At 55.4% G+C, this 18,505-nt stretch overlaps 1 protein-coding gene and 1 long non-coding RNA gene across 3 annotated transcripts; one reads left to right on the forward strand and one right to left on the reverse strand.

The window, feature by feature from the left end:
• Positions 1–839: 839 nt before the first annotated feature.
• Positions 840–11,642, reverse strand: LOC117802349. Of its 2 annotated transcripts, none has more exons than XR_004625574.1 (3): positions 11,589–11,642; positions 3,614–6,930; positions 840–3,329 (listed from the first exon to the last, which is right to left on the reverse strand). It is a non-coding gene; the product is annotated as an uncharacterized LOC117802349 (long non-coding RNA). The 2 variants fall into 2 exon arrangements; XR_004625573.1 differs by lacking the exon at positions 11,589–11,642 and having other exon boundaries at positions 3,614–3,741; positions 6,675–6,813.
• PIF1 (PIF1 5'-to-3' DNA helicase) lies at positions 1,283–8,063 on the forward strand. Its single transcript, XM_019794132.2, is given in 13 exon segments — positions 1,283–1,647; positions 1,650–1,876; positions 2,743–2,875; positions 2,954–3,079; positions 3,193–3,346; positions 3,438–3,552; positions 3,628–3,734; positions 5,185–5,324; positions 5,695–5,801; positions 6,487–6,574; positions 6,728–6,873; positions 7,519–7,710; positions 7,922–8,063. Coding segments are annotated over 13 exon segments (1,923 nt in total). The 5' UTR covers positions 1,283–1,319; the 3' UTR covers positions 7,982–8,063.
• Positions 11,643–18,505: the final 6,863 nt, after the last annotated feature.

The following is an 18,505-nucleotide window of genomic DNA, read 5'->3' on the forward strand; positions in this document are numbered from 1 at the left end:
TTGGAATGCCTCGGCCGAATGGGAGACAAATGCCTAAAATGACCCTTACAGAGGCAGAGAAGGGTGGAAAGAGTGGCGGGGGTGGGGGTTGAGGTGATGGTTAGGCAACCGAAGCTGCAGGCCTTGGGGTAGTCGGCGCAGGAGTGGGCAACCGCCAAATAAAGGTAAACACGGGTGGGAGGGATCAGAGGCAGTTCTTTCTAAAGGCCAAGTTCAGCCGCTGTGTGAGGGCTAGAGCCGGGAAAAAGTGTGTTGGAGGCAGCGTTCTAAAAGCAAATCTTCAAGCCGCACTGGGTGACACAACACCACGCTTGGCCCAGCTGCTGCCCTCCGCCCCTTCGCACCTCTCCCACCGGTGCATGAGATTTGGTAATGCTCGCCCACCACAATAAGCCTCCTTTTACCGCGGTGCGATTGGTACAGCCCAAGCTCTGGGAGTTTGAACCCAACGCAAGACACGCCCCTTGTCACGCCCCTGTCTCTGATTGGCTGGAGAATTTAAAGATCCGGCCGGTAATAGGGTGATTTTCTACTTCTAGTATTTGAAAGTTCAGACTGCCCGAGGTTCCTTAGCCGGCCGGGTTTGTTCAGCGTGTTCGTCCGAGTGCCGGTGCAAGTGAGTGTCCACGCGATCCCAGAGGTGGGAGACAGAGTCTGGTTTTTCAGTGGGTCTTTGCCGTGAGGGTGCAGACGAGTGGGTCAGACGAAGGAAACATGGATTCCCGAGCCCCAGGGTCCCCCGTGATTTCTCTAGCCAAATATTCACCACCCAATGCCCACCTTGGAGATGGGAAGAGTCAGGGCTTGGGAATCACACTAACCCTGACTCCTACGAGTCGTTGTAACCTGTCCCAGTCTGTTTCCACTTCCGTTCACGGGGAATAGTGAGATTGGCCTGGCTGCCTACAAACCACTGAAAGTATCTGGAAGACAGAAGGTCCCTGCTCATCTTTCCACCTGAGCTTCCGCTGCTTCCTTGGGAGAGGACTCAGGATTCCCTCGCCCTCCCTGGGCTTCTTGCAAGAAGGCTTCTTTTTTGTTGAGGAGCCTGCTTGCGCAGCTCTGGTCCGACAGCCGAGGCTCCCCATTCCTGGGTGCTTTTGACGCTGCGCATCACCGCTCTGGAAATTACTGTGTACGAGAGTCTACGTGAATTTCGGTTGATCCCAGGGCCCTTTTACCGTCTCCGCGACCTCTTTGTGTTACCGGTGACAGCCTCCGTGACCCTATGTGGCCTTGATCGGGCTCCCTGTTAGGTCCACTGAGTCCTCGTGACCCCTGAGCTCCCGGCTTTTTGCAGATCTGCGGAGGCAGTGGCGATGCTGTCGGGCACCCAGGCAGCGCCAGCGGAATTCGAGGACGCGGAGCTGCGGTGCCGCGTGGCTGTGGAGGAGTTGAGCCCGGGCGGGCAGCCGCGAAAGCGCCAGGCCTTACGCACCGCGGAGCTGAGCCTGGGACGGAACGAGCGCCGCGAGTTGCTGCTGCGGCTGCAGGCGCCTGGGCCCGCGGGGCGGCCGCGCTGCTTCCCTCTGCGGGCGGCGCGCCTCTTCACGCGCTTCGCCGCGGCCGGGCGCAGCACGCTGCGGCTCCCCACCCACGGCGTTCCCGGGGCGGGCGCTGTGCAGCTGCTGCTCTCCGACCTGCCCCCGACCGCCTGCGACGCTTCCTGCGCACGCTGCGCCTCAAGCTGGCCGCAGCCCCGGGGCCTGGGCCGGCCTCCGCCCGCGCGCAGCTGCTTGGCCCGCGGCCCCGCGACTTCGTCACCGTCAGCCCCGTGCAGCCCGAGGAGCTGCGGCGCGCGGTGGCCACCCGGGTCCCGCACGCCACGCCCGTGAAGCGCCCCACGGAACCCCGGGCCGGAGCCGAGCCCAGCGCTGTGAGGACAGGAAGGGGGGACGCCTCAGGGAGTGGGTGTGCCCGAGGTGGAGGAGACCCAGGAGGCCCCAGTTTAGGGGGGAAGATGGTGGCAGTATGGGAGGGGGTTGCTGGTTATCTCAGAGGAGATGCCCATCGGACATCTGAGTATGACAGGGATGTGGGAATTGTGCGCGTGTTCCTGAGCGCAATCCCCGAGTAAGCTAGACTAGGAGAAGAGGGCCTACGTCACGGTAAAAGAGAAAGTAGAGAAGGAGGCCTAGAAAGGTGACTTCAGAAGAGAAGGTAGGAGGCTGTTGGGCCTGGAGAAGGAGAGGAGCTTTTGGAGAGAAGTGGTCAGCAGTGTCAGGCGCCGCCAACAGGTCTGATCAGTTCGGGTGGACAAAGTCTGGAAGGTCTTGCAGTGTTTGTGAACTGGGGCAGATGGATCACAGACCACAGGGATTTGAGACTAAGCTGGGGAGAAGAAGGAGCAAGAAAGGGCCCCGGGCAGGCAGGGTTTTGCGCTGAGGCAGGCAGGTTTGTGACAGGAAGAGAAATGAGAAGGAAGGACCTTATGAGAGAACCAAGAGATTTAGGGAGAACAGGGGAGGGAACGAAGGGAGGATCTAGACCCACATAGGGCAGTCACCAGGGCACCAGGGATCAGTGGAGACCCAGCCATGATCCCTTCCTCAAGGAGAGACCTGGCCCCGAGTAGTTACTGGTAAGATCTCCAGGGGAACCAAAGCTGCCCACGGGCTTCAAGGAGTGAAACCAGCAGAGACACAAAGGGCTACCAGGCCTAGCATGGCACCCGGGCTAAGAAGGGAGGGGCAATGCCTAACAGTAGTAGGAAGCCCTGAGACAGTCCTGTCCCCCCCACAGGAAGCCCCAAGGTGGCCCTTGCCTGTGAAGAGGCTGAGCCTGCCTCCCACCAAACCACAGCTTTCTGAGGAACAGGCTGCTGTGCTGAGGGTTGTCCTGAAAGGCCAGAGCATCTTCTTCACTGGGAGTGCAGGTACTGGGGGTCAGTGGGGGGGGGCAGTGATGGGGTAAGATGCAGGAGCTGGTGACCTTGACTTTACCCTCTGCCCAGGGACAGGGAAGTCTTATCTGCTGAAGCGTATCCTGGGCTCACTGCCTCCCACAGGTACTGTGGCTACTGCCAGCACTGGGGTGGCAGCCTGCCATATCGGGGGTACCACCCTCCATGCCTTTGCAGGTAAGCGGGGACCTCTGGGGCTTGAGCTGGAAGCCAGCCAGGCCTGTGAGAAGGGAGAGGGTGTCAAGGTTGGGACAGGGCTAGGGTCTCAGGCCGAATAGTATCACTTGCAGGCATCGGCTCAGGCCAGGCTCCCCTGGCCCAGTGTGTGGCCCTGGCCCAGCGTCCAGCTGTGAGGCAGGGCTGGCTGAACTGCCAGCGGCTAGTCATCGATGAGATCTCCATGGTGGAGGCAGACCTGTTTGACAAGCTGGAAGCGGTGGCCAGGTCAGTAAATGCATTAAGCGCTGGGTTCTGGTGGTTTTCTGTATGGAACCTTCCCGCCCCAGCTCCTAAAGTACCCCGTACTCCTCTCCAGAGCTGTCCGGCAGCAGGACAAGCCATTTGGAGGGATCCAGCTCATCATCTGTGGGGACTTCCTGCAGCTGCCACCTGTAACCAAGGGCTCCCAGCCCCCGAAGTTCTGCTTTCAGGTATCACTCACCCTCTGGCCCTGCCCCCCAGAGTGTCTGCTCTTCTCCTTGAAACCCCTACCTTGTCCCCACCAGGCCAAGAGCTGGAGAAGGTGTGTCCCAGTCACCCTGGAGCTGACCGAGGTGCGGAGGCAGGCAGACCAGACCTTCATCTCTCTGCTGCAGGCTGTCAGGCTGGGAAGGTGGGCTCTGGTGAACAGAGAAGGGACCATGGGATGAGGATTCAAGCATGGGTTATGGAGGAGCACAGGGACCCAGAGAAGGAGGAAAAGTGCTTCATGGCCCCATAGAAGATGGTCACTCTCTGAGCACTGGGACCCTGCCTCCTCCAAGGTTGGGTCCCCATCACCCAGCACAGAGTAGGTGTCAGGGAATATGGGCACATAGATACACAAGAAGAAATCAGAGATGTTAACACTCCTATTTCATAGATGCAGAAACAGAGGGTTCAGAAGGGTGAAGTGACTTGCCCCAGGTTCCAGCCAGTAAATGACTAGGCTGGGTTTTGAACCTGGCCTGACTCTAAAACCCAAGTTCCTTCCACCCTTAGAGCCTGTGGGGTCACTTGGTGAGGGAGAGAGTTTGCAGGCACGATCCCACCCCAGCTAGGACAAAAAGTTGAAATGCCAGGACTACTCTAATGTGCCAGCATGCAGGAGGCCAGGAAGGTAGAAGACCAGGTAGTCCTTGAAAACCAGATTGGGACAGGATGGGGGGAGGAGGTGGTGGTAATGAGGGACTTTCTATGCTTAGGGACCCCTGTCACAGACATATGAGGCAGCTAGGAAGGTACACAGCACACACCCACATATGTGGGGAACAAGGGGAAGATTGAGTGGCAGAGCAAAGAGAGATGTAGGTCTTAAGTTATTCCCCCTTCTCCCATGTTATTTGCTGTTGCACCCAGGCTTCTCCATGTGGATGAAGGCTTGAAATAGAAACATAGGCTAGGGGCACCTGACTGGCTCAGTCAGAGAAGCAAGTGGGTCTTGATCTTGGGGTTAGGAGTTTGAACCCCACATTGGGTGTAGAGATTACTTAAATAGATAAATAAGTATCATTAAACATTATATCAAATACTAATGACGTACTATACATTGGCTAATTGAATTTAAATAAAAATAAATAAATAAATAAATAAATAACCAAACTTAAAAAAGAAAGGAAGAAATAAAGAAAAGCACAGGCTAGATTTTTGCCCCCAAGGCAGCAAGCAAGAGGCTAGAAGATTGTAGCCAGGAGGCCAGTCTGATTATAGTCTACCAGTATGACAGGGTATCAACATCAGTGCCTTGTCCAGGTCCTCTGAACCTCTGGCCTGGGCTCACTTGTCATATCCAACTTCCTCAGGAGCACTGCGGTGGGAGAGTGGCTAGCTCCTATCTGGGGCCATTCACAGGAAAGGGTGCCTGCCCATGATCATTCCCCATGTCTGGGGTCCAGGTGGGGAAAGGCAAGTTGGCCAGCCTGGGGGCCAGCACATTTTGGCCTGGGGGCCAGCACATTTTGGCCTGGTGCCCCTTTCTAATCCCCAAGTCTGACCCATGGCCTACTGCTTGGGCCATATCAGCCATGTGCCCTGCCTTTCCTGGTGTTCAGGTGGGCTCTGCCCTGATAGCCCAGCCCCTACAGGTGCTCAGATGAAGTGACCCGCCAGCTCCAGGCCACAGCCTCCCACAAGGTGGGGCGAGATGGGATTGTGGCCACAAGGCTCTGCACTCACCAGGATGATGTGGCCCTCACCAATGAGAGGCGACTGCGGGAACTGCCAGGTGAGCAGGGAGCCAGGGCTGGGCAAGACCAGCTGGGAGGGCCCATCAGGCAGGTATTGGTCCCCCACCCCCACCCAACAGCATGGGCCTTTGGGGCCATTTGGGTATTTAGGCCCCCAACCTCTCTAGCCATAAAGGCCCTTACATTTGCAGATGTAACTGTGACTTTGAGAGGTGTGACCTTGAACAGGTCAAGGTCACTGAGCCAATAAATACTGGAAGTGACACTTGAACCCAGGCCCTTGATTCCAAAGCCCCAGCCTGATCTGTCCCCACTACCACCTTCTACACCCTGGTCTAATACATGGTTTTAGAAACTGAGCCACAAGTCAGTGACTTGTAATCTGTTTGCCCAACTCTTTTTTCCTAGGTGAGGTACACAGCTTTAAGGCCATGGACAGTGACCCTGAGCAAGCCCGGACCCTGGATGCCCAGTGTCCAGTTAGCCAGATCCTTCAACTAAAGCTGGGGGCCCAGGTGAGTGGGAAGCAGAGCCAAGACCTGGGGGGCCTGGGCTTCCCGGTCTTTCCCCTCGGCCCAGGCAGCTCCATAGCCAGAGGGCCCAGCCGCGACCCCAGTGTACTCCCTCCCTCCTGCTCCCACTGCCTTCCTATCTTCAGCCTCCCACTGCCCTCTTCTTGCTAGGCCTGGGGCACCAGCAACAATGCTTTGGACAAGCCCCTTTCCCTTGCTGAAGCTCAGTTTCTGCATCTTTATGGTGTGAGAGAGCCCTGCTTCTTCCCATGATGTTGGGGTGGGCCAAATGGGAGACTTTCCTCAGGTTCTGAAGGGCACTTAGGGGCTGGAAGAGGGTGACAGGACCTGGGGCTATCCCTCACGATGTCGGCCTATACGCATACCCCATAACAGACATAGTCATTTTTAGAGCCTTGTGATGTCCATTACCTTATTGTTCCTTACCCCCTCCTGAGGCAAACAGCAAATGTCATTCCCCTTTGACTCTAGGGGCACCTGAGACCGGGGAAAATAAAGCAGCTTGCCACAGGGGTCACAGTCAGCCGGTGACAGAGTTAAGGATTAGGACTCAGTGCCTCTCCGGGAGTGCCCCCAGCCGCCTGGAATTGCCGCAGCGACTGCTGGAGCTGAGGCCAGGTGTGGGAATGGGCTGCTGTCCGTGCCTCAAGTTCGCTTTCCCTTGCAGGTGATGTTAGTGAAGAACTTAGCAGTGTCCCGGGGCCTGGTGAATGGTGCCCGGGGGGTGGTCATCGGGTTCGAGACCGAGGGGAGAGGTAAGCGATGGGAGACCAGTCCCACTGCTTGGGTTTGCAGCAGACCCTGGGGTACATGCGAGGAGAAGGCTAGGATGAAGGGGTAAGGCCTGCTCCTCACCTCTGAGCCCTGCAGCAAGGCCAAAAGGTGGGACTTCTCCACGCCTCCCTCAGGGCTGCCCCAGGTGCGCTTCCTGTGCGGAGTCACTGAGGTCATCCATGCTGACCGCTGGACTGTGCAGGCTACTGGGGGCCAGCTCCTCAGCCGGCGGCAGCTGCCCCTCCAGCTGGCCTGGGCAATATCCATCCACAAGAGCCAGGTGAGCAGCCAGTGCGGGGGCAGGGACGGGGCAGGGCAGACGGGGGACAGGATAGGCCTGGAGCATGTTGAAGGGGGGTTTGGAAGGCTTTATGGAGGTTGAGCTTGCCCTGGATAGAAAGCTCCAGACCAGTGGTAGCATTAGCCTTTCTCTTGTGCATTTCCCATCCTGCTTCCTCTCCCTTTCCCAGACACATACTCTTCCCTCTGTCACCTCCTTTCCTGCCATTTCCTGAGCCACTACCAGATGTTAAATTTAATCCTGACAACTGTATGAGGTACCGATGTGATAATCAGTCCTGTTTTACAGAAGAGGAAACCAAAGCTCAGAGTGGTTAAGTAAGTTGTCCAAGGTCACCCAGAGAGTGAGAGGAAGAGCCAGGATTCATTTCCATGCCTGTCTGACCCAGGCCTGAGCCCTTTCCTTTCACCCCCATCCCTCTACTCTAATTCTCGATCTGTGTCTCTTGGTCTGCCTCCTACTCAGACAGCCAGTGGTTGTCAATCTGTCTCTCTGCCTTGAGAATCCGTGGACTGGCTGAAGAGAACCAGGGGCCGTTGCTGGGCCAGTGTAGGTAGAGTCAAGCTCTTGCAGACAAGGGATTTCAGCTGAGGTGCTCTAGCTCTGTTCCTCCGTTTCCCCCAGGGCATGTCCCTGGACTGCGTGGAGATCTCTCTGGGCCGTGTGTTTGCCAGTGGCCAGGCCTATGTGGCCCTTTCCCGGGCCCGCAGCCTGCAGGGCCTGCGTGTGCTGGACTTTGATCCCATGGTGGTTCGCTGTGACCCCCGCGTGCTGAGCTTCTATGCCGCCCTGGAGAGGGGCAGGGGCCTGAGCCTGGTAAGAGGGAGTCTCCTGATGGTGGGTCATGTGGCGTGGGAAGCCTGGGGACTAGGACGTAGGGAAGGCCAAGGGACTGTGGGGTAGGGGTGATAGAGCCGCCTCTGGCTCTGCTGGGAGCAGGGGCAAGAGGAAGGAAAGGCTGGCCCCTAGGCTGGGGCCCTGGGGGACAGTATGAGTCCATGACTGGGTTTCTCTGTCTCTGATTCAGAAGTCTCCAAACGATGATGAGGCAGCTTCAGACCAGGAGAATGAGTACCCAAACCTTTGAGCCTCAAAGAGAAGACAAATGGTGGTCTCCCCTTCTTCCTCCTCCCTAGTGGGCCGGGGCCCCTGGAGATAACTGGGGGAGGATAGCCAGTGTCTCTTTCTGCCTTTGTTAGGGCCCTCAGCCTCCTGGCAGGGTGCAAGGGAGAGCACTTCCTACCCATTTGCCAGCTGTGCCTCAGTTTCTCCCCTTGCCCTGGGTGAGCTGCTTCCAGGGACAGGAGTAACCCTTCCTGGGCCAGTTGTGAAAGGGCCTATGGTGGCAGCTGGTGTTCTAGAATGAAGCTGTCTGTGAGGGCTGGCCCAGGGCCCCATGGCTGTGAATGCTGCTCTCTTTGGGCTACAGAGGAGAGAGGCAGTGAAGACAGGTACTCCAGGAGCAGGAGCAGGCTATAGGAGCCCTGGACCGGGAGACTCAGGCCAAGTGCAGGCCCCCAAAAGAGAAGGGAACCTGGGGTTACTGTGACAGCTAGGCCCAGGCTAGCAGAGGCCAGGACAAACCCCCTCCTGAGCCTAACCTGAGAACACACGATGCAAACCAAGTCCCTGTATCTTAAGCTCCTTTTTGGGAGGAGAAATAGTATTTAAGCGTATTGAGATGGATGTTCTCAGATTACGTTTATTTAGGCCAAATAAACTTGTGAGGTGTGTAAGGACCATGAGTTGAGTCTTCTGCTCCCTTTAAGAAGGCCTCCCTGCCTGGGGCATGGGCTACACCTGTGGCCAGGGCCCTCTCCCCATGGCTGCACACAGAGGTGTTTGCTTACATCACAACACTCTTACGTGAGCTTTTGTTAGGATCACTGGTTATTTGGAAAGCTGAGTTACCAGAGACTGGTGACTCACAGTGAAATGACGAGGTGAATCACTGTTGCGTAGGGGGCAGACAAGGACACAGGAGAGAATTCACATGGCAGGAAATGGGCCTGTCACAACATCTGAATGCTGGGGTCTCGGTCGCAACTTTCTCACTTCGCACCTTGCTGGGTGGGGCTCCAGCTTGAACGTTGTGTTGGGGAAGGGATCACCAACAAACTAGCTTCAGATGGGGCGCCTGGGTGGCTTAGTTGGTTCAACGTCTGCCTTTGGCTCAGGTCATGATCCCAGGGTCTGGGAGCGAGCCCTGCATCAGGCTTCCGGCTCAGCGGGGAGTCTGCTTCTCCCTCTCCCACTCCCCCTGCTTGTGTTTCCTCTCTTTCTGTGTCAAATAAATAAAATCTTAAAAAAAACAAACAAACAAAACTAGCTTCAGTTGATCAAAGAGTCTGATGGAAACTGTTTAGGGGTGCTTGCAGTTTGGCTAAAACTAGGTTCCCTGGTTATGAGTAAAATGTATTTTAAATGTAAAATCAACAATGGTAGGAGGAGAGAAAACTTGCTGGTTGCAGGAAGACATGACATGACATGACATGACATGACATGACATGACATCTGGGCATCTGAGGGCATTTATCCTGGTCTTCCAAAGGCCAGCAGAGGCCCTGGCACCCAGAGCAGGTGCTCAAGGAGTAGGGACCTTGGATAGGGCAGTTCGGTGCTTTGGTGTTTCCGAGGGGCTACACAGCCTCAGATGTTCCCTGTGGGCTTCCTGGAGGAGGCTGGGCTACAGCCTGTGGAGAGTTTGACTGATGGTCAAGGGACAGACCTGGCTTTGCACCTCATCTTGCCACTCCCCAGCTGTGTGACTTTTGCCATGTTACACAACCTCTCTGGGGGTTTCCTCATCTCTAAAGCGCAGGTGGTAACTGTGACTTTCATGTGGGGTTGTCGGGAGAAAGGCCAGCCACGGGGCAGGAGCTCGGTCAGGAGCTGTCATTAACATTCACAATCACGAATGATGATCACCAGGATGTCTGCAGAGCGCAGTGTTGTCTGGTTCCTTCACTCCTTTGGCAGACAAGATGTGGAGGCTCGGAGGGGGGCCAGCCTTGCCCCTGGACGACCCCTGCCTGTCTCACTCTTGTCACCACTCTTCCTGATCTTGAGGAGTTGTTTTTCTGTAGCTTGAACCCTTTTCTCTGCCCCAAATAGAAGACAGTCCCTAGGAGAAGCCAAGCACATCAGGGTGACCCCCCCCCAACAAGTGGGCAACCATGGAGGCCCTTAAATGCGGTGCCGTTTGGAAGTCAGTGTTTCCCATCTGCCCGGATGCCCTAGCCCTCCTCATGGGTCCAGCCATGAGCAGGTGTCCCCAGGACCCTGCCCTACAAGGGGCTTACAGTCTAGTTGCACCTTGCTTTTTTCCCTCCTTCCAGTTATCACAGTTTGGCGACCATCCAGTTCAGCACAGATAGCATGGTCTTGGGCTTCCTAGCAGCTCTGCACCCTTTGGGGTTCTTGGATGGTAACAGAAGAACCTGACTCAAGGTAACAAGCAGGAAAGGAAGGTAATGGAAGGCTAGCTTGAGGAGCTGATATGAAGCCCAGAAACCCAGGCTTGGCTACACGTGGGAACCAGGGAGGCTAGAATTAATGGCAGAAGTGCAGTTGGGCAGAGCTGGCTGAGAGGAGCTCTGTGGCCACCCCCAGACACAGGCATGGCCATCAGGGAGGGAGTCCTGTACCCTTCTGCCTCCTTGCTTTACTCAGTCCATACCTAAAGGCAGGTGCAACGATGTGGCTGGTTGAGCTTGGTCTCCTGTGCAGGTCCTGCAGCTCCCTAGCAGGAGGCTTAATATGCCATCAAGGTGCAAGAGGGACCAGGGCTTTTGCCAAGAGAGGAATCTCCCATCATCCCCCAGAGCCAGGCTGTTGAAGATGTTTGAAGGTCCTGGTGATACAGTTCTTTCTTCTGCATCCTCTCCCCACCCCCTCCTCTCTGACCCTGCCCTCTACACACACTGCTGAACCCCGCCCCACCACCCCCAGCTTCTTCCCCTCACCCAAGGACTGATTTCAGCTTTCCCTGGTCTCATATGGACTTGCCTTGTCTTCCTCATGGGACTCCCTGTATAGCAGAAAGTCCTGACCTTAGCAATCCCTTCCTGTGAAGATGCTCTCCAGAAGGCCCCAGAAAAGGCACACGTGTGCCCTGTGAGGAGGAGCTGCCCTCAGGCCAGATCATGTGAGGGGCACGTGCAAGAAACCTCACAGTTCTTAATGTTCTTGACGTCTTATTTAACTTCATACCTGGATCCCTGGGGGTATAGGGAAACCCCATCTCAGTCAGATTTGAGGGCTCCCCACCCACACCCCTAGTGTCACACAGGCAGGGAATAGGGCTTGCAAGAGCAGGCTTCTCATGTCCATGGCCTCATGGTGGCTGCAGACACCCGCAGTGACAGGCATCCATAGGCCTTAACTCTGCCCGGGCCCTAGGGAAAGGTAAGGGCTGGGGAAAGGTCATCGCATCTGCCCTCGGGAGCCCTGCCACCTCTTTGTGGTGCTCCCAGGGGGCCCTGTGATCACTCGCCCCTCCCTAGTCTTGGGGACCCTCCTCTCTCTATGTCTCCTTCCCCCACCATAGTCACTTGGAAGCAAAAGCCAGAGGAGTGTCTTCTCAGGTAGCCTCTGGATTTTGGGCAAAGAGGCACAAAGGCCTCATGACCCTGCTTAGAATAATGGGGGCAGGGGTGGATGGATAAGTATGGGCAGAACAATAGAGAAAATACCTCCAGGGGCGCCTGGGTGGCACGGCGGTTGAGCGTCTGCCTTCGGCTCAGGGCGTGAATCCCGGCGTTGTGGGATCGAGCCCCACATCAGGCTCCTCCGCTATGAGCCTGCTTCTTCCTCTCCCACTCCTCCTGCTTGTGTTCCCTCTCTCGCTGGCTGTCTCTATCTCTGTCGAATNAAAAAAAAAAAAAAAATTTAAAAAAAAAAAAAAAAAAAAAAAAGAAAATACCTCCAGTAATCACTGTCATTCTGGGATAAAAGAGACTTCCTGCCCATCCTGTGTGTTCATTCGTGGGTTTATTCCACAAATATTTATCGAGAGCCTCTAATATCCCAGGTGGTGGGCTAGATACTGGAGACCCCCCAGTAAACCAGAGTGACATGGCCCTGGGATACTTACAGTGGGTAAAGAGAGACAGATTATAAATAACCAGCTAAATGATCAAATAATAAGAGAGTGCCCATGGATGAGGAGAGCTCACTTAGAGGATGGTGGGAGAAAGGGACTGTGAAGTAGGTCCCTTCTCCCTGCACACCTCCCTGACTTAGGCTGTATGTTTCTAGCCTGAAAAGCCCAGATTAACCCCTAGTGATTCACCTCAAACATCACCTCTGTTCCCGGGATCTAGCCATGCCCCTTTCTAGAAGAATGGTTCCAGTCTCTGAGCACATGCATTGTGTGGTCCTTGCCTATGGGTCTGCCTCCTGCACCAGAAAGTTCTTCAGAACAGGACTGAGTCCCCTGCACGTGGCCTGGGGCAGGCCGACAGCATGGAATGAATAACACAATGAAAGAAGGCAGGGAGCCTGCAGTTAGGGGACCATAGGGCTTTGCACCTGCCTGAGCATGCTGCCCTGGGAAAGGGGGGTGCCTGTGCCACTGCTCAGGAGACCCCTGGCCTTCTGTCTCCTCTCTGGTTGCCTAGTCATGGGGATTTCCCATTATTCTCCCCTCCACTCTCCAGAGGATGGCTGGAGAGAAGTTAGCAGGTGGACAAGTTGGAGAAAGGCATTTAGGAAAAGGGAACTGCGTAGTACAGAGGCACAGAGGGACGAAAGATGGAGCTTGAGGTTTGCTTTATTAGACTTGAAAGCAAGACAAAACAGCAGGTGGGGGAGTCAGGCATATACCTGAGGGTGCTCAACATGGGGAGGGGGCGGGCAGAACCCCTCTGGGGGCAAGAGGGGCTCCTGTGAGTCCCACTTCCTGCTAGCGGCCACTTGTCTCCTGGCCAGTCGTGACCTGCCTCGGATGTTAATTAGCAATTTACAGTTCTGTCTGTCTCCTAGAATGAGCTGGAGCCCTTGGGACCAAGAGACCTGGCTTAGACGTCTTTGTGCCCTGACGGCACAGCGCATGATGACTTCAGAAAGGAGATACTTCATAAAGTGTTTGATAAATGAAAGAACGAGTCCCCGAGAGGCAGGGATGTTTACTCTGATTTCGCAGAGAAGGTAGCTGAGCCAAGCAGTGGCAGAGCTGGAACCAGGACCCCCCCTCCCCGTCCCACTGTCCTCTTGGAGCTGTCCAGAGCAAGTAAATGGTGGGGCTGAGTTGGCAGACCGATGGAGTGCTCACCAGCACCCTACCCTCAGGGCGGTGCCCAGGGGACTGTTAGCTAGGCATGAGTCATCTTTCCTGAGGTCCTGGCGTATTGTGCCTACCTCCTGGTCATGCTCAGAGCCCCCCAGTCCCAGCGTAACTAGGCCCTCCCACTCGCAAGCACCACACACTGAAGACCACTAGGTGGCACTAAGTGGTCAGCTAGTCCCTTCCCAGAGACCTGGCAGGTCCTTTGTCTCCTCGCTGTGCCTGGGCGGGGCTTGTATGCACCTTAGGACCTGGGTTGCCCAGTAGGTGTAAGGAGGGGGGATCCCTTTTCTGAGAAGCTTGCACCGGGTATGTGTGGAGGACCTCATGGTTTGTGTTCATGAGCCCTCGTTAGTTTTTCACAGTAACTCTGAGAGGACAGTGGGAATTTTCCCCACCTTACTGGAGACCGAACGAATTTCTTGAGAAGTTAGATGACTTAGCCAAAGCCACCCTGCCAGCTGGGTCTGGAACCCAAGTCCCAGCTACAGGGTCCTGGGGTTTTTGCAAAGTCAGCAGAGGGCTCTGAGGCTCCAAGTGGCTCTGCCACTTGCCACGTGACCTTGAAGAAGTTGCCGAAATCCTCAGCCCTAGTTTCATCATCAGTGAAGTGGGTCTAAGAGCGATCAGTGGAGTTAGGACAAGAGCTGGGGTGGAGGCAGGCAGGGGTGAACTCTCATGGCTAGTTGCTATTGTCTTCATTACACTTATTTTAAGTGACCACCCTGTACCATGCCCCCCCCCCCAGAGTGACCCAGAGAATAGCAAAGAGAAATAACAGGATCCAAAGTAAATGAAAAGTCCTCTTTCAGTCTTCCCTTCTAGAGGACCCACGCTGTGCCCACCCACTCCAAGGAATGGAAAAATGAAGGCCCCCCCCCACCTTCCCCCAACAAACATGAGGTCCCAGCCCTAGTCGGTGAGTACATTTGTCAGAACTGGTCCTCTTCTTTCCTCTGTCCCTCTTTTTTTTTTTTTTTTTTTAAGTAGGCTCCATGCCCAACATGAGGCTTGAAGTCACAACCCTAAGATCGAAATCCCATGCTCTACCAACTGAGCCAGCCAGGGACTGGCCAACATTCATATATATATGAATAGAGAGAGAGAGAGAGAGAGAGAGAGAGTGCGCACAGTGCAGGGGGAGCAGCAGAGGGAGAAGCAGACTTGCCACTGAGCAGGGAGCCTGATTTGGAGCTTGATCCCAGGACCTGGAGATCATGACCTGAGTCGAAGGCAGACTAGGCAGATGCTTAACTACTTAACCACTTAACCGACTGAGCAACCCAGGGACCGTTTCCTTAAGATTCCAAGAGCATGACCAGCTGAGACAGAAATGACTGGGAGGGGCCAAGATGGAAGGGAAAGGGCTTAGAAGGAGACCCTGATGGGGAAGGGAACCCTGGGCACCAGACAAGCCCTACAGCGAGGGGGCTGACTGCTAGGCCCTAGACTCTTACTCCCTTGACTCCTGCTCATTCCTTGCTGGGAATGGCCCCTCATTTCCTCCCCTGCCGGTGTTGGATTCAGTAAGCAGAGCCCTAGCTCACCTGGAAGGTGTGGAGTGAGGAGGGCGTCCAGTTACATGCTGGGGCTGGGAGGGCAGGCAGGGGCAACCTGGGGGCAGGAGCCGAAGGCCTGGGAACTGATGGTGGGAGCAGGTGTTGGGGGAGGCCCCAAGACACCCCTACCCTTTGGGAGCCCCCCCATCCCCGCCATAGGGGGCCCCATCTTCTGGACTCAGTGCCTCCCTGAACTCCTCCCAGGAAAGCCCACGGCATCTGGCACCTGGTAGCTAGTGCGGCTCAGTTCCCTGGGCTGGGTCTCAGTTTCCTTATCCTCAGAATGGGGGTAGGGTGGGCAGAAGCCTTGTTTGACCGATGCCCTTGTTTGACCGATGCCCCGCAGCCTGAAATTGTGCTCCGTAAACTAGAAGGGCCCTGCACACCCCTGAGGAGGTCCTTCTCCTCTTTCTTTTTTTTTTTCTCTCCACACAGGGTGGCCTCCTCCCCCGCCCCTCACCCTGGGCCCTGGCACAGCACTCCATGCCTATTTAAGGCAAATCTCCTGATCTCCTTTTAAATAACATTCGCTTCTTGTTGTGGAGAAGACAAGCAAGGCTTGAGCTTAGGGAAAGGGGAGGGGAGCCCCAGACAGCCCATCAGAGAGTGGGGGGAAGGGGATATGGGGGTGAAGCAGGTTTGGGAAGGTCCTTGCCCCACCCCCCATTCCAAGCCTCCCTTTTTGTCCCCTTACTGAACAGGCCTTCAGTTGGCTCAAACCCCTTTAGAGGGGCTGGGGCACTCCCAGAATGCTTCATGCAGCCCCTTACAGGCAGTGGGGGTGGGGAGATGGGAATAATGCCAGTCCCAGGGCCTGGGATGGGTGTATGCTTGGGTGAAGAAGGAGCACAACCCGGGTAACCTGTAAGGGACTGGGAGGGTCGGGGGTAGGATGGACATCTGATCTCCACAGCTTGCCCACTGTGAAGGATGAAACACAAACGTTTTTTAGTTCTAGAATCTGAGGCTCAGAGAGTCCAAGAGACCTTCCTGGGGCCACACAGCTAGTGAGTGAAAGGGTCTGAAATAAAAGCCTGGCCCTGCTCAAATTTAATGCTTTCTCCCCCTTCTTGCCTGGGGCTGTATGTGACACCTGACAGTGACTCTTATCAGGAGCAAGGCGTCATGGAAAGCCCCCTGCACACACCCCCTCTGCCTGCATAGCTCCCAGGTGGGGGGCCCTGATTCCTTCCCTCCTGCCTCCTTCATCTTTCCTCCAGGCCCACCACTCCTCTCCTTTCCCCTCTCCTGAGTTCCTGGCCCAGGCCCTCTGGCCTAGCCCAAAACAGCTCACCTTGACTTGGTTCATACACTGAGAAAATTATAGGCAGAAGGTGGCATGGCCCACACCCCTCCGGAGGAGGCAGGCCAGGCACCCTTCCCAATGCAAGACCCCTACAGGGCCCTTTCCACAGCTCAGTTCTTCCCCCTAAGATCTGAGGCCGCCCTCTCCTGCTTCCTTCTCTCCCCTCTTCCTAGTCTTTCCCCCAGGTAGCCACCTCCCTGACCTCCCAGCTCAGGCAGGGCTAAGGTCCCTGTGGTCCTCACATGACTGAGATGCCCTCTCCAGGGTTCAAAAGCAGAGGGTCAGGGATCCTTTACAGATCATGTTGCCTCCTTGGGACCAGACACTCACTCCTTAGGAATGTGACCCCCAGCAGAACCAGCCCCAACCCGTGTCAGTGTCAGGCTGGACTGGGGGCTGGGGGATCAGAACAAGGAAGAAGCCCTAGCCTTTCTCTGGGTACTCAGAACAGAAAGGGGTCTTAGTAGTCAGCCGGTCCAATGGCCTCGATTCACAGATGAGCCAACCGTGGCCCAGGGAATGAGAGGGGAGGCTCTGGGGTCCCACAGTGAGACAGAAGCTGAGTTGGATCATACTGGGAACTCTGATAACCCCAGGTAAGGGCTTGATCCCTGGGGGAGGGGAGTCTATTATAGGAGGAAACGTGGCTCTGTATTTAATGGGGGTGTCCTTGAGCTTCTTGAGTGTTTTGTTGTTGTTGTTGTTGTTTCTTTTTTTTTTTTTAGCATGGCTCTACTATTTTTAAAACTTTTTAAAAGTAAACTCTATGCCCAACGTGGGGCTCAAACTTATGACCCCAAGATCAAGAGTTGCATGCTCTAGTGACTGAGCCAGCCAGGCACCCCAGTGTGGCTCTATTATTAACTTCTTGTGTGCCCTTAGATAAGCCCCTTTTCCTCCTTGGGCCCCAGTTTCCTTGTGTAAAACAGGTGGGTAGATGATCTCTGACAGCCCTTCCTACTCAGACCTCCTGCACCTCACATCAGCCCAGCCCCATCCCCCAGGCCTCTATTTCCCAACTCTTGCCCGGGTCCAAACCACCCTCGTAGCCCACTGAGATTGATCCAACAGTCTCTGGATTGTCCCCAGCCTCCACTCTTTTCCCCTCCACCTCACACATTGCCCAGGTAACGTCCGGAGGCTTTAGGAACCTCCTGTCATCCCCCATGGCCTCCCTTAGGATGCCCCACCTCATCACCTGGCATTCAGCACATCCTGCCTGCAGTCTTGGACCCTGTGCTCAGTTTCCCTATTTGCCAAGTGGCACTAATAACCCCTGATGGTAGGGCCGTGGTGTGGACACATTGGGACACGTGGAGAGTCTGCGAAAGGCGGGATGGCCTGACCAGCACTCCTTGGCTTCTCTGTGCTGTAAAGGCTGCCCATCCCACCGCCACTCTCCTTCATTCAAATTGGCAAGGTCTTTGAAGCTGGTTCCAGTCCCACCCCCTCTTAGAGAGGCCAGTGCCCCAGTGGCCCCATCAGAGGTGACCTTGCCCATATGGAGCTCCTACAGGGCTGAACTCTACTGGTCTGCCTCTATCAGCAGCTCCCACCATGCCTGGGGGAAGGTGTAACTGGGGGCTCCTATATAGTCAGCTGGCAGGACACTTGCTGAGATAATGGCTGGGTCTGTGGGCTCCTGCCCACACCCCAGTCCTTCCCCCAGGGCTGTGTTTTTAACAGGGGGATTATCTTTGACCCTCAGAGACATCCTTACTGCCAATTCTGAAAGACTCCTAGCTAGGCCTCACAGCAGGCTTTTAGCTGGAGGTTTTAGACCCTGTCTTGCCCTCTTCTGGTGACTGACCAAGTGGATTCTCAGAAACCTTCCCAAAGGCCCAGGAAGGAGTAGCTGGCAAGAAAAAATAAGTTATTAGAAGAGACATCTAAGGTAAGAGAAGTCAGAACTTAGACGCTTGGAGACTTCCCATTCTGGGGTCTAAACACTCTCAGCCACTTACTAATTGTAGGGCCTTGGGGAGATTATCTAATGTCTCTGAGTCTCTGCTTCCTTATCAGTAAAATGGGGACAATAATAATATCTCATCCTATGACAAAAGAATTAAGTGATGCACGCGGAGTGCTTAGTTCATGGAGCGGTACCTCATAAACACTCAAAAAATGGTAACTATAATCCTTGTTGAAGACAGATGGGGGCGCCTGGGCGGCCCAGTGGGTTAAGCATCTGCCTTCGGCTCAGGTCATGATCCCAGGGTCCCAGGATGGGGTCCCTGCTCAGTGGGTAGTCTGCTTCTCCCTCTGCTCCTCCCCTCAGCTCATTCACTTGTGCATGCACTCGCTCTCTCAAATTAAAAAGAAAAAAATCTCGGGGCGCCTGGGTGGCACAGTGGTTAAGCGTCTGCCTTCGGCTCAGGGCGTGATCCTGGCGTTATGGGATCGAGCCCCACATCAGGCTCTTCTGCTATGAGCCTGCTTCTTCCTCTCCCACTCCCCCTG

Source organism: Ailuropoda melanoleuca, chromosome 5 (genome assembly GCF_002007445.2).
Source record: "Ailuropoda melanoleuca isolate Jingjing chromosome 5, ASM200744v2, whole genome shotgun sequence".
Classification (NCBI taxonomy): domain Eukaryota; kingdom Metazoa; phylum Chordata; class Mammalia; order Carnivora; family Ursidae; genus Ailuropoda; species Ailuropoda melanoleuca.